General features: G+C 36.4%; 1 protein-coding gene across 1 annotated transcript in view; it reads left to right on the top strand.

Annotated features, from left to right (window-relative positions):
• The window catches only part of ADAMTS19 (ADAM metallopeptidase with thrombospondin type 1 motif 19), a 264,246-nt gene that overhangs the window by 39,932 nt on the left and 208,690 nt on the right, over positions 1 to 15,624 (top strand). Inside the window, exon 3 of the mRNA XM_057735960.1 lies at positions 14,580 to 14,745. Within this exon, the coding sequence (XP_057591943.1) occupies positions 14,580 to 14,745 (166 nt within the window). The remainder of the gene's footprint in view (positions 1 to 14,579; positions 14,746 to 15,624) is intronic.

The following is a 15,624-nucleotide window of genomic DNA, read 5'->3' as shown; positions in this document are numbered from 1 at the left end:
TGCAAAATCCATAAGTATGTGTGCTGAATTTTGAGATTGGACAGTTTCCCCATTAATGCTAAATTTCTGTTGCATTTAGCGTGAATGAAGTAAGGAATTGAATGGTAGTTATATCTAAGTTTTTATTCAAATTATAAACAAGTAAGTATCTATATTTCAGAATAGTTAACTGCAAAGGACAAAGGATATGGAGCTGACAAAAGTATTTACTCAGGGCTGCTGATTTTCAGTTTTCATCTTCTCTGTCAGCAGCATTGGAAGAGCTCACCACGCCCTCCCTCCTTCTTAGTATGTGTTTTTATCACTCACCATGCAGGATCCACAACTCTAACTGCTCCCCCTCAAGCTGCTTCCTATTCTCTGCACCTTCTTTACACTAGTATGCACTTGGGCTCAGTCATGGGCCTTTTTGTCTTCTCTATCTATACTTATGTGTTGATCATATCTATTCTTATGGTTTAAATGCCAACTATATGTCAGTGACTCCAAAACATGCAACTCTAGTTCAGACCTCTCTCTTGAGCTCCCAGTTTGTATGTCCAGCTACCTACTTGATATTTCAGCATGAGGTCAAATAGATAATATCAAACTCAGCATGTTCCAAACTGTTGATTCTCCCCACCTCCATCCCTCCCATCCTGCTCTCCCCACATTATTCTTTGTTTTATTCATGGTCAACTGTGTAGTTCCATTTGGCAAAGGTCAAAGTAATATTGTGGTCCTGAATTCCTCTTTCTTTGAAACTGTACATTCATACATCATATTTTCTCTTTGCTCTACCTTCAAAATTTATCCTGAATCCGATCAACTCCATTGCCATTAATACTACCCTTGCTTGAGTCACCAATCACTTTTTTTTTTATGTACTTTTTTTTTTTCTGTTGAAGTACAGTTGATTTACAATGTTGTGTTAGTTTCAGGTATACAGAAAAATTAATCAGTTATACATATATCCACTTTTTTTTTTTTAGATTCTTTTCCCATATAGGCCATTACAGAGTATTGAGTAGAGTTTCCTGTGCTATACAGTAGGTCCTTAATAGTTATCTATTTTATAGATAGTAGTGGATACATGTCAGTCCCAATCTCCCAATTTATCCCCTCCTGCACCTCCTTATCCCCGGTAACCATAAGTTTGTTTTCTACATCTGTGATTCTGCTTTTGTTTTATAAATAAGTTCATCAGTACCTTTTTGTTTTAGATTCCACATATAAGCAATATCATATGATATTTGTCTTTCTATGTCTGACTGATTTCACTCGGTAGTCTATCCTCAATTCAGCTACCAGAGTGAACCCTTTATAATAGATCCAAGAGTGTTCATTGCTATACTTGTAATAGCAAGACAATATGTTTAGAGTCTAAAACATGAGTGCAAAAGATAGGCACATCTTCAGTGTAGTAGTTATCTCTGAGCAGTAAGAGAAGGGGATTTGTTTTGGGAAGGTGTGCGGGTCTACTTCAACTGAATCAGTGAATTGTTGGGTTTTTAAAAAACTATAGCAAGTAAGTGTTAAAACCTCTTAAATGACAGGAGTGGATTACTGGGCACTCTATATCCCATATTTTTATACAAATTTGAAATATTTCCTAGTAAAGAATGATAAAGATTAAAAAATGGAAACACTTTCCATTTATTATCCTATACTAGTCTGTACCAGGCTTTTAATGTTACTTTTCTTGCAGTCTCTTATTTCAACTCATCCTCTGTGCTAAGGACATTTTTCATTTAACATTCATGTCTGTATATTAAAATCAAAGAAAATCAAACCTAAGAGTGACATTTATAAACAAGAGAATATCCGAGTAAAATGAAAAGGATGAAGAAGGTTAGGGAACTATTTCATATCAAGAATGGATAGAGTAACTGGGCACACACAGAGATGCCACGAGAGTGTTTACTATATATATAAAATGTGAAAAGGGCCTAGGATGCAGAATCAGGACTCATGGTTTAAAGCAGTTTTGAAGAAAGCTTTCTGGACCTTTTATAGTAATCTTTCTGAGAGTAACCCCTTTCCAATAGAGGCCTACATTGCTTCAGAGTGGTGATTGTTCTATTCATGATCAAAATGCATAAACAGAATGTTAAATATCAGGGATGTTGGGTGGAATTTGGAACAAACTGACCCCTAATTTCTTGTTTGGATATGCTCTCATTTATAACGTGATGCTCGGACATAATATTATTGATGTGGTCTGGTGTGTGCAGAATGCAATTGGTTTCCTGGTTTATACCAGATTATTTCTGCTCTTCAGGTGTGTGACCTCCCAAAATAACCTCTAAGAAATCAGCCTGATACTACATGAGCTTCTTGAGCCTCAGTGCTCACTGATGGGACATTTATGAAAGAGAGAGTAAAGAAAAAAAAAAGGAAAAGTGTGTTCTTTCTGCTTTCTCCAGTCAGACATTTGCATTTGAGAATCTTGTAATTAAGAAACAGGTCATGTGAGAAAGAACTTCGTTGGTCCAAGATTTGTTGCTCCCTTTAAGAGAAAAAAACACTAAGGTAATTTCTTGGATATTACTTAATGCCATCGAAATAGGGCTGGGAAGACTATTTGAAATATCCAAGGATCCTATGTGGGGGAAAACAACCCACATTTTGCTGATGGGGTTGCAAATGGGAAAGAGGACAACATCTACGGTAAGTAAACTCCTTAATTATTATAAAAGATACTTAAAAGTGCCTGTTTTAAAATGACTGTTTTGTACCCTGCTCTGTTTCCAGCATCTAGCACAAGTGCTGACGCATAGTGTGTAAATATTGTTGAACATATGAGTTATTGTATTTATTTGACCTTTTTTGAATCTGGAAAATAAGTTGCAGCACATTTTCCATGTCTCTGAGTACCAGTGCTATGGTCCTTGAGTAGTTTGCTCCACTAATCTTGTTTCCATGGTGAAATGAATTCGTATCTACTCTCTAGGGGTATGTAGGAGGTTGGCAACATCTCTCTTAATTGTGAGGTCACCAGTAAGACCTGGCAGTGATGAGTACTTCCCCAAATCGCAGCTGTGCAGCTTTCTCAGTGGTCTCATTCAGTTCCACTTAAAGCACACAACTGGGCTGGAATTGCATGAGATAAGTGCTGCAAGTGCTCATCACCATGGTGAGGGGCTCCGGACAGTCACCCTGGGACTCACCCTTTAAGCACTAGGTGCACAGCCGAATGTGCACCAACGCATGCAGTGCTAGGGTGGGTGGGAGGTTGGAAGTCACCTTTTCCAAAAACGTACAGGTCAAGCAAAGTTAGTTAATACATTTAAATTCTCTGAATGACTCAACAAAATGGAGCATGTAGAATTCTCTCATCTGCAACAAAAGGAAGTCACACCGTTATGACTTTTGAGAACCCTGGTTGATACAGGCAGGAGCGTGTTCTTTGGCTCAGTTCTTGTTGTTGAATTTAACAGGAACGTGAACACATGTGTTTGAGCATCTTGTGTAGGACGACTCATTTTTAACCTGAGCACTTTGGGTGAGACAGGGCAAGAGCTTCTTCAGAGTGAACCAAATAAGAACTTATTCCTATCTTTTCTTTAAAGCCATTTCTAGAAAGAGTTAATTCTGATTTTAAAACGTCGGCTTTACAAGCTCCTACTTCTCCTTTAACCGCGCTAGCCCTTCCTCCTCAGTCTCCTTTGCTGATCGCTACCCCGCTTCTCAGTGTTAGGGTCATCAGGTTTGGTCTTAAACTCCCTTCTCTTCTCTCTCTATATTCTCTTTCTGGATAACATCACTCATCACTGTGAACTGAAAAATTATCTTTATGTTGGCAGCTCCCAGACGCATGTCTCTAGGCTAAAACTCACCACAAAACTCCACATCCCAACTATCTACTTGATTTCGTTTCTTGAATGTTTTACAGATATATCAAACCTAAGACAGCCCCATCAGGTATGTTGATTATCTGCCCCTAAAAATCTACTTCATCCTCAGTATTTGACATTTTTATTTCAATTATAAACATGTATCTCCCTTTTTAAGTACCTAAGCCAGAAATTCTGGAGTCATTTTTAATTCTCTGTGTTATTGTCCCTCTATGTACCAACATCTAAAGCATTAACACACTTGGGTGGTTGCTGTCTGGTTTGTATGGGAAGCCAAAATTACTCTCAAATGTGTTCACTTTTGTCCACATCCTTAGTTTAGCCACCATGTGTTGCTTTCTTGATCTAGCCATCATAATCTTGCACTTGAACTATTACTGACTCCCTGATTCTACTCTTGTCACCCAATAATCTGCTTTCCAAAAAAGAAGTGGAATGACTTTCTTCAGAATTTATCAGATCAGACCATACACTGTCAGTTGCTTCCAATTACACTTCAAATACAGTCTAAGTGTCTTGTCATGGTCTTCACAGCTCTACAAGAATCATGCCCTGCCAACCCCTTTGTTCTGTTTTTGCTGCTGTAATTATTTGTCTATAACTCCTGCCACTGCTTCTACCTCCGCATCACTTCTTTAACCGTGTTCTGGTTTGTCTATAGGTATTTCTCACTGACAGACTTTACACTGATGCCATCATTATTTATTGCTTTGATCACTGCCATAGACTCTCAGCAACTCTTTTCAATCTCTCCCTCCATTTCAACTCTCTATTAAATTAAAATATAATCTGTCATTCATGTACATCATTTGAAAAGTCAATATTTATTGCAAAAATTATAGTGTGAAAAAAAACTTTCTTGCCCCTTCCTCTCCATCTTTGATTTCTGTCCTTCAGGAGAAATTGCATTTCTTTTAGTACTTACTTTGCCTCTGTATTGCTAAGTAATACAGTTATATTCTTTCTCATTTTAAAAATAAGTTTTACTGTGACATAATCATATGAAACACAAACATATATTGTTACAAATAATAATTTAAAATTGCACACTTTTATAAACTCAAAATTGATATGTTGAGTCCCTCCCATCTATCTTCTAGGGTCATAGCCTTGGTATGTGGCCTCCTGCACCTAAAATACCACTGTTCTCTCACTTATATTCTATTTCATATGGCTGGCTCCTTCTTTAGGTCTTGCCTGTAATGGTATCTCCTTAGATAGGTCTTATTGGACCACCCTCTCTGGTATCCTAAGCTGTGTTCTATTTCTTTCAGATCCTTGTTGGTTTCTTTAATGATACTTTTCACACTTTCTTTTTTTTTTTTTTTTTATTTTTTTTTTTATTATTTTTTTGGGGGTACACCAAGTTCAATCATCTGTTTTTATACACATATCCCCGTACTCCCTCCCTTCCTCGACTCCCCCACCTCGAGTCCCCCCCACCCTCCTCGCCCCAGTCCTCTAAGGCATCTTCCATCCTCGAGTTGGACTCCCTTTGTTATACAACAACTTCCCACTGACTATCTATTTTACAGTTGGTAGTATATATATGTCTGTGCTACTCTCTCGCTTCGTCTCAGTTTCCCCTTCACCCCCCGCCCCCTCCCATACCTCGAGTTCTCCAGTCCATTCTCTGTATCTGCGTCCTTGTTCTTGTCACTGAGTTCATCAGTACTATTTTTAGATTCCGTATATGTGAGTTAGCATACAATATTTGTCCTTCTCTTTCTGACTTACTTCACTCTGTATGACACACTTTATATCATCTTAAGTATATTTGTTTGAATACTTTTTTTTCCCTGCCTTTCTCCCTAATATGTAAGGTCCATGAAGATAGGGATTAAATCTGTTTTCATCTTTGAATCCTTAGTGCCTTGGCTACTTCTATGTTGTGGGTATTCAGTAGGTACATTTGTAATGAAAATTAATAAGCACAAGGATACAGTGGAACATAATATTTTTTGGTTGATAAACTTAGAAGTAGATTTAAAACTGAATTTACTATTTCTCAACTTGTTTTTTGCTTATTTAAAGAATGCATAGTTACCCCAGTGGACTAATGAGAAAGACATTATAGTCAACAAGAGATTATATTAAAGTGAATGTATATAATAAAGTATATGAAAAGCAATAGCTTTTCTTGATATGAGCAGAAATTGTACTATAAAATGAGAAAATAAATAACCATTATAATAACCCCCAAATCAATTATTTTGGATAACTAAAAGTTAGGATGGAGCATTCATTTTTCACTTTACCAGTTTTTACCACTTCCTTTTCACTTCAGCATACAACAGCTTCTGTTTATTTTCATACTTGTGATATTGTTTATAATGGAGTTAAAAAGGAACATTTAAAAAAATTTTTAAATCCATGTCTCTGTCAAATGTTGGGGAAAAGTTAGACGAAGGCAAAGGTCTTCATGAAAGTAAGAGAGAAAGCATTTTTTTTTCATTTGTAGGAGTGAAATCTATTCCTGTATAATTATTATGTAGGTAAAATAAGACTGTTGAAATAACAACACAGAAGGCCATCATGAGGCGTCCCATAGTAAAATCTGTAACCAGTGTGTAGGAAAAGATAGATGGGCTAAAAACCAAAGTAGGATTTCACCAGGGTTTATTTCTAAATACTAATCACATAAGTTGACGCTGCTACGGATTATTCCCTGGATTCCTTTCTAATTATCATTCCCCAGGCATTACGCAGCACTAGCTGCACTAGCTTTGCTTTTCTGTATGTGCCCTAAGCTTGTTCCCATCTCAGGGTCTTTGTTTCTCTTTGCCTAGAATGTCCTCCCCCTACATCTTGGCCATCTCCCATACTGTAGGTCTCTGCTCATATGTCACCTCACCCGAAAGGTCATCCCCATATCACTTTCTCACCCCTTCATAGTTTTTGGCACTGGAGTTCATATTGTGTGTATATAACTTTTCATTGAGTAAACAGAACTCAAGGATTATCATAATAAAACAAGTAGTTTGCTTTTTGTTTGTTCATATTTGTTTTTCTGGTCTTCCTCCTGGTGTTGTTTACTCGCAGGTTGTGAGAAATCCCCTGGTGAATTTAGTCACAAAAGTCTCTGGTAATTAGAATATTTATCCTATAGTCATTAAACCATCCAAATTATTTAAAATTTCTCTAAGACACACACGGTCCACATTCAGGCTTTCTGAGAGCTCATCACCTGCAGTAAGGAATGGGGACATGGAGTCAGAGTCCTCGTCATTCCCTATGTAAAGCTGTCAACCCTCCTGCTCAGCGCACTGGGGTTCCTCTGCATCCTGAAACTCTAAGGGAATGCAGGAGACGAGTGTTTAGGTGACTGATGGAGTCAGGAGTGGTGTGGCTGAGGTTTATGACAGGTGCTTAAGGTGAACACTCTCTCTTTAGTCACATTTACCGGTTCTTAAGAGGCTTTCCTCTTCAGAGCTGCTCCTGAGCCCCTGAGGTCTTTCACTTACTTGTTCTTTGAGGAGAATTACTTCATCTTCTTTGAATGTTCACTTTCAGCTCCTGCCTTTTTCCTTAGGTAGCTGGTGGGATACTTCCAAGCTATATTGTAACCTTGGTTTTTATTGTGAAATAGAACACAGACATAAATAAGTGTACAAACCATCACTGTAAAGCTTATTAACAAATGTTGATGGAGCAATATATGTGTAACTTTGACCCAGTTGAACAGATAGCACATTGTCTTCCCTTTTGAGGTGTAAGTTGGCGACAGGGCTTTTCAGCCTTGTTCACTGCTACACCCTGAGCTCTGGCTGTACAAAGTTCATACTTATTGTGTTGACTAGAGGGTTGAGAGAAAGAATAGCTAATAAGAATATGATATATTTAGAAGAGAAGTTATTCAGCAATTAAAAACCAACTTATAAAGATTGTTTGATACTATTTAAGAAACAAAGTAGCTATTAAGCTTTTCTTAAATGGGGAAATAGAATATAAAACGTTAGCATAAGTGTACATGTGTATAGGCACACACATGCACACATATAGATACATAGACACGTATGTGTATATGTTAATAGACTAGAAAGAAATATATGCATACATATATAATTCTATATGATGGGATTTGTGATGACAATTTTCTTTTTTTAACTATTTTTAAAATATTCTGCTATGTAAAAGTTCTAGTTTTATGATCAGAAAGCATTGTAAGAAAAAAAAATAGAAAAGAGAATTGAAAGAAAGGAAGAAGGAAAGAAAAACAAAAACCTTGAACTGCCCTCCCAGAGTGGCCATGGAGAGTGATTGGGTTTCCACCATCGAAGGAGGCCTGGAGAAGAAGCTCGCGGCGCACTCCGAAGGCCAGTGTGCCTTTGGCAGCTCACAGGCTGATCACATAAAACAGTCAGCTCCAGATAAAGTTCAGAGCCTAATGCAATATTTTTGTCTTCTGCTTTGTGAGGGATGGGGCCTGGCCTTGCTCTTGATATCAGATATTGGACATCTACCATCTGTGAGGTGTTGTGCTTGACGTCAGATCCTCAGTGCAAAATTTTTTGAAGATGAGAGTTATTTGGAACAACAGCTCTATGGCAGGCCTAGCCTTTTCAGATAGCCTCACAGAGGCAGCATGTGCTCCAAGCCAGGCAGTCTTTGCTTTGAATCCTGTCCTCACCACACACTGATTTGTGTCCTTGGGACACAACAAATCTTTTTGAAACTGGCTTTTTCTCAGCTATAAAACTGGTGACATTAACATAGGTATCCCAAGCTGGCTGTTTGGTTAAATGAAATAATGTATATACAGTGTCTGACATACAGGTATGTTATTTTCGTCTATTTTTGTTTTCTTATAAATATTTTAAAGTAAGTTTGAAAAGGGAAGAGAAGAGGACCATATAGCTTTTTAGCCTGGATGGCTAGACAAGAGTCACGCATAGAGATACAAACTTAGATGGGAGGTGCTCATTTGGGGGAGATGATGATGCATCTAAAGTGAGAAGATGAGGAGTAAGAGACAGGAGAGCGGATCTTGAATGGAAGCAGTGGACTGGGAGGGGGACTTGGAAATCCTTTCCATCGGGGCTTATAAATCCCTTGGGAGTGGTAAACGCAGAGAAACGATTGCTGACTGAAGGCTTGCCTTGGAGTGAGAAACAGGACCTGTTTAAGGAAATAGAAACCGTTGCTAGAGAAGAAGAGAAGTAGAGTCATGGAGTGCTCATGGAGAAGAAAAGTTGTCAAGGGTCAAAAATGCCTGAGGGAGGAGAATAAAGGAAAGGACATGGTGGGTGGCCTCAGAACGACTTCCCAGTTCAGTTGTGGAAACTAGAATGCTGGTGGAAATGCAAGGAGAATGTAGGTGGCCAGCAGATTTAGAGTGATGTGTTAAAACCAAGTATCAATTTGGAAATTGGGAGGTTTAGCTTCTAGCCCTGACATTCCCATGAACTCTGTGTGATTTTAGGCAAGTGGTGGAAGACTTCTCAGCCTTGGCTTTCTTGATTTTAAAACTCCAGATGGCCGGATGATTCTAAGTTTCCTTCTACCACTGTCCTTTCATGATTCTTTCGAAGCCCTTTGGCAGGGAAAGTAAATGGAATGATGTTCACAGTGTGGTCACATGAAAACTTTTCCTAAAGATAAAACTTGAACTCACCAGGGGAAAGCAACATTGGAAATGCCAGAGGGAAGAAATCAAATTGTAATTTTTGCCCAGATAGAATCACAGGTAGAGGGTTGCTCAGAGCAGCAAATGGATACATTTTCTTGTATCTGAAAAGGGAAGAATACATTGAGTGAAAAGTAACCTTCGGAGAGCACTTGCTAATGTACCAGCCTTGAGCACTGAAGGCATTATGACAAGCACTATACCCTAAGCCCTTCCCTGAAATAGCTCATGGTCTAACCATGAGAGAATACAAACGACATTCACAGGGGGCCTAATAGTGCAAGAACGGAAAAGGTACAGAAGTGGATAGAGCAGGTGGTGGTTACTTTAGAGAGAGGACAGGGTCGGCTTGATTTCGAAGAAATAACTCTGCATACCAGCAGTGACTTTCTGGAAGGAGAAAATAGCATGTGCGGCATACCAAGATGTGATCGTGCAACTAAAGGTTATTCTGAAATTGTTAAAATAGAAAGTTTGTTCACACAGTAAAATTTGTGTGTGATTGTTATATGTGAAAATTAAATGGAGAGGTAGGCAAGAGTTTATCATGACCTTATAACTTATGTATCTTCATTTGGAGTTGATCCTCACGGGCATAAAGGGAAAACCTTGGAAAGATTGAGTCAGGAGAGTATTTTAGTATAATACGGTAATAGGATAGATAATGGTGTCAGAAGTGTGTTTTCCCACAGATTTATGGGTGTGTATAGAATATACAAAGGCATGAAAAACCACTTCCATTTACAGTAATATTGAAAATGATGTTTTCTTTGAATAAAGCATAAAATAAATGTATAATTTATGTCAATCCCTATATTATGCTTACATTTTAAACTATATACTTTACTTACTTAATGAGATATATACTAGAACATTACCATACAGGATAATTTTTTCAAAAATACTGTCACATTTGTATAGAAGTTCACATCATGTAGGGTATAAGACATTGGTGTAAAATGTTTTTACAAGCAGTGTATTGTTGCCGGATCCTTTCAGCAACTTTTGTTATTGCTTTTTAGAAGTCAAACACTTATGCTTGTGTCTCAGAGATTCTCTAATATACTTTAGAGTCAGACAATAGACTAATCATCTTCAGGCCCTCAGGACCTTGATTTTCCTTTTCCTGTCAAGAACTTTGTCATTTAATGTTTTCTATTATATTGGTTCATCTTATTTTTTGGCTCCCTTTTCCTGTTTCTCTCCACAAGCAGGCATCTTCTTAAACTGTTTCCTAGATTCCATGTCCTTGCTGCCCTTTCTCCTAGAGCAACTTATCCTTAGTTTCATCCGAATTCTGTTATCCCTCCAGTCTGCTCATAGCCTGAAATTATAATGATCTACCATACACTAATGGTATTTACTTTTTGTGATATGCTATATATTTTTTAAAATAGGATATTATTAAAGACCCTCGCCATATGAAGTTTGAGCCTCAGATACATACCTTCAGCTAGTCCATACAAAGTTTACCTAGAAAACCGAGGTTCTGGAAAATAAAGGAAATTTCCAGAAAGGAGCATAGAAGAATGAAAAGAAAATGAGGCAGTAGTTATAGTATTGTTTCAGTTACTTAAGTGAATAGGAAGTGAGGCAGGGGAACTGAAGTAGTTAACCTGGTAGGAGTGGAAACAAGACCAGAGGACTTTAGACTCTGTTCATCTAATTAGTAGACATAGTTAATTTGAATTTGAACAAATGAAGCATTTGTATTTGGTGAATCAAAGCAACGATATATAAAAATCTATGTACATTGGCCAAATCAAATTTCATATTGTAATTAAAAGTGGGTGGCAATGCCAGTACACCTACATGGACATCAGTGTTAATGGCTGTTTTTAAAAGCACAGGGGCATCTATGTAGAGAGAAAGTAAAATATCAGAACCAGTAAGACAGGAAATGGCTGGTAACTTATTTTCACATAAACAGTGGTAAATTTGCAAAATACTGAAATGTTTGCTAAATCGTCAAGTCAAAGACTAAGATTCAGTGACAATAGAACAGATGCCATTGTATGAGAAAATGTACATGATGACAGAAACAAGTCAGGGAACAACTTAATTTCATTTCCGAATGTTTGCATGAAGTATCTCATAATAGTTAAAATCATTTTGAAAAGTCTAAAAAAAGGGCAATCTGGGAGAAAATACTTACATAGTTTGCATTTATTTTAGAGAATGTATTGTGCCATGTTAATACACTATTAATTTTCTTTCCTTCTAAAATTGAAAAGTCAGTATTTGCACTAAAGTGAATGCTGCCTGATTGTGGATTGTCAAACACAGGAGGACTTGTAAAGAGAGGTTGATATGGATTTGTGTTCTTCCATGGCTTGTAAATTCATAGCACAGATAAAACAATCCATTTTGTTAGTGGAATAGGTGAGCCCTCTATGGGGATGCAGAAAACCTCATCATTTCCTGCAGTTCTGCTTGAAAGATACCAACCCAAGCTAGAGCACTTCCTGTGCTGTAGGATAGTATTCTGGTCTCAGATAGAAAACCCTTCCCTAAGAGAACCTGAACACTTGATGCTAAATATGCCCCAGAGTGAACTGAATCTGGCACACTGTACTCAGACAGTAAATATGTATTGAATGAATGAGTCATCACTTATAATTATTCCAACATTTTTTTCTTTTTAAAGTGACCTTTTTGTTTTTAAAATGTGTATAGATAAAAATCCTAACACAGAGAATATTGCGTTACGTAGAGGTTTCCAAATCGTAACACATTTATTTGAGACAATATTTAATATGCTAATATGGGGATACAAAGACAAATTTTAATTTTGGGGGCTCTCTGAGCTCTTCAGTCCACTCTCAAATGTTTGGCTGCTTATATTTATTATGATTATTCTTATTAATAAAATAAAAATTATGATGAACATTTATTGAGAGATTAACCAGAATCATATTCTATGGTAGGAGCATTACATGTGCTTAAAAAACGCTTTTAAAAAATCTTCCAAACAACCCTGTGAAGCTGTTGTATAAAGACACTGTAACTTTCTCATAGTTACATGCTAGTAGTGGGTTATGAATCTAAATAATCTTAAATCCAGAATCTGTTCTTGAGGTCATTAAATTGTATATGATATTATGCAGTTAAATTTTATAGGGTTTATTGTTATAAATCTTAGCATGCTTACAACCTGTTGAAAGAATATATCAGATTGCAAATTTATGATTTAGGGAAACGGAGCATCATAACAGTTATTACTTTAGTCATCAGCCACACTCTCAGTTTTGTTAGTGGCCTTGAATACTGACTGAACCTTGGAATCACACATATATAAGACAAGAGAAACATACTTCTGTATTTTCACAATCTGGATCAATGATAATTGACACCACTTGTCCTTAATCCATGTGTAGATGTACTACATCTTTAATAATTATTACTTAAATTTTAAAATATTTGATATTCTCTTTTATTCCCATCAAATTAGGCTCCAGGGAAAATTTTTTGTGTTTCATGTAAGTACTTTCAAATTCAAGCTGACTTCATATTTGAGAGAATGAAAACATGTATGGAAAATAAAAGAACTCATTGGGAGTCATATTACAATTACACAAAAAATGGCCCAAATATACACATGCCTGATATTTTAAAAGAATCGTTAGAGTAAATCTTTTTTTTTTTTGCATTATCCCCACCTACAAATGATGTATGCATGTGTGTGTGTGTGTGTGTGTGTGTGTGTGTGTGTGAATAAGAGAGGGAGAGGGAGAAACTGGAAAAGAGACAGGAAAAGGGAGGAAGAGAGATGGGAAGGGGACAAATTGAGGTGGTGGAACTGCTGTTCTAGTACTTGAGAATTTTATTAGTGATATAAAAACTTCAATAAAATGAAATAGGTGAGGATTTTTAGATTTATTCTTCAGTTATCTTGTAATGTAAATTCTGTACAGGATAAAATTTTGGTAGTGTATTGGCAATCACCTGGTCTTTCCATATAGAAGATGCGATACACTTTAGTCTTGAAAATAAAACAAAAAAACCGCTTCTATACAAGAGTTTTTTTTAGCCTAGGTTTTTTTTTAATATTCAGTTTGGAACAATTACTGTATCTGAAGAAATATATTACTATGCTAATCATATGTGAATCAAATTAAAATGAACTGTTTATGATTTTTATAAAGTTAATGCAAAACGGTATTTGATAACTTTGATATTAGCATATTGGGTATGAATAATGCATATTCTGTGGGATTATTTCTTCCAAAATGTTTACTAAAGAGGTAATAGTATAAATAATCAAATATATATTGTATATATTACAGTAGAGTAAAATAATAAAAATTGGAGAGATCAAGTCATATTCTTCCATATAAAATATTTTCCTAGTTATAATTCAAATTTATATTCTAAAAAAGAAAGGGAAGAAATGACTAGGCTTAGCTTCAATATAATAAAAGAATACCTACTTGTTATAAGTTCTTTTTACTGATCATAACCATATTTTACAGTTCTTAGCTCTCTGTCCACAACTGGCTAACTTTAAAATATGGCATTATATGAAATGAAACTTGTTTATGTAAGTGATGCTTCAGTTTTTCTGTAATTTATTATTCAAAGGTTTTTAAAAATGTTTAGTAGAAGGCTTAAGAGTATTTTATGTAATAAAATGCTATGTATCGTACATAACATTTTAATACATCCTTTAATGCTATGTATCCTACATTTACTGTGGTATGTTACATGAATTATTTTATCAAATAATAATTGTCAAAAAGTTGGACTGTGGTGTATGCAATTAAAAACTGTATTGCTCTTCTGTACATGCTGTACATGTAAGTGACCCCATGGGTCTCCCAAAAGGAGCCTTTAACATTCCAGAATTTTTACTGTGCGTCTGTTGCTGGCTTCTAGCCTCCCACCCACACAGGCTAAGACTGACTAAATGAAGTTTATGCTAGTGCAACAAAGTACCTAAAGATGAAGTAATAAAACGGGAAGACAGTTACCTTATTAGTGGGGTTGCTAAAATAGCTTCACTAGAGAAATGTATGCACGTATGTGGAAGAAAATAGAATGTGCGTGAATGGGAGAACCCAGAAAGTAACTTATTCTAATGGTATTTCATACGTATCTTTCTATGTTATATATTCCAGATGGGATTTATACAGCTCAATGAGGACTTCATATTTATTGAACCACTCAATGATACAATGGCCATAACGGGTCATCCACACCGTGTATATAGGCAGAAAAGGTCCATGGAGGAAAAAGTCACAGAGAAGTCAGCTCCTCACAGTCATTACTGTGGTGTCATTTCAGGTAATGCCTTCTCCTGAAACGGTTTAACTAAACATGGAATGTAAGATGAATCCTTTAATAATTTCTCCCTCTCTCTCCCTCCCTTCCCCATCCCTCCCTCCCTCATCTCTCCCTCCCTCCCTCCCTCTCTCTCTCTTTCTTTCTTTCTTTCTTTCTTTCTTTCTTTCTCTCTCTCTCTCTCTTTCTTTCTTCCTTCCTTCCTTCCTTCCTTCTTTCTTTCTTTTTCTTTCTTTCTTTCATTCCCTTTCTTTTGTTCCCTTTCTTTCGTTCCCTTCCTTCCTTCCTTTCTTTCTTTTTCTTTCTTTCTCTTTCTTTCTTTCTTTCTTTCTATTTCTTTCTTTCTTTCTGTCTGTCTTTCTGTCTTTCTTTCTGTCTTTCTTTCCCTTTTCTTTCTTTCTTTCCCCTTCTTTTCTTTTTTCTTTTCCTTTCTTTCCATCAATCCACCAGCTTTATCTTTTTTTAATGTGGAATCTCTCTTGTTTAATGACAACTACATATTTTTTTAGACTTATCTTTTAGTTTTCTATGAAGTAGTACATTTAGTATCAAGAAATAGAAACTCAGTAGGACTTCAGATATTAATATATTACATGCTCTGTATCCGTCTTGAGTTGTGAAATATTCCTCATGGGATACTGTTCACCTCACTGGAATAGAAATGACACTGAGAGAATTCCAGACCCCCTGAAACTGAATACTGTGAGCTCATGGTCTTATTTTAGTCCACCTCTGTGAGAACATCATAGATATCTCTTTACTTTGACCAGAAGCATCTTCTACTTTTTCTTCTTTTTCTATTTGACACAAGTAAAAGTCATCTTGAAGGTTAAAATTAGCAGAGGAATAAGAAGAAGAGTCAAGATTTACTTTGAATTTTAT

This window comes from Hippopotamus amphibius, chromosome 1 (assembly GCF_030028045.1).
Source record: "Hippopotamus amphibius kiboko isolate mHipAmp2 chromosome 1, mHipAmp2.hap2, whole genome shotgun sequence".
Classification (NCBI taxonomy): domain Eukaryota; kingdom Metazoa; phylum Chordata; class Mammalia; order Artiodactyla; family Hippopotamidae; genus Hippopotamus; species Hippopotamus amphibius.
This window is presented reverse-complemented; position numbering and strand designations above follow the sequence as displayed.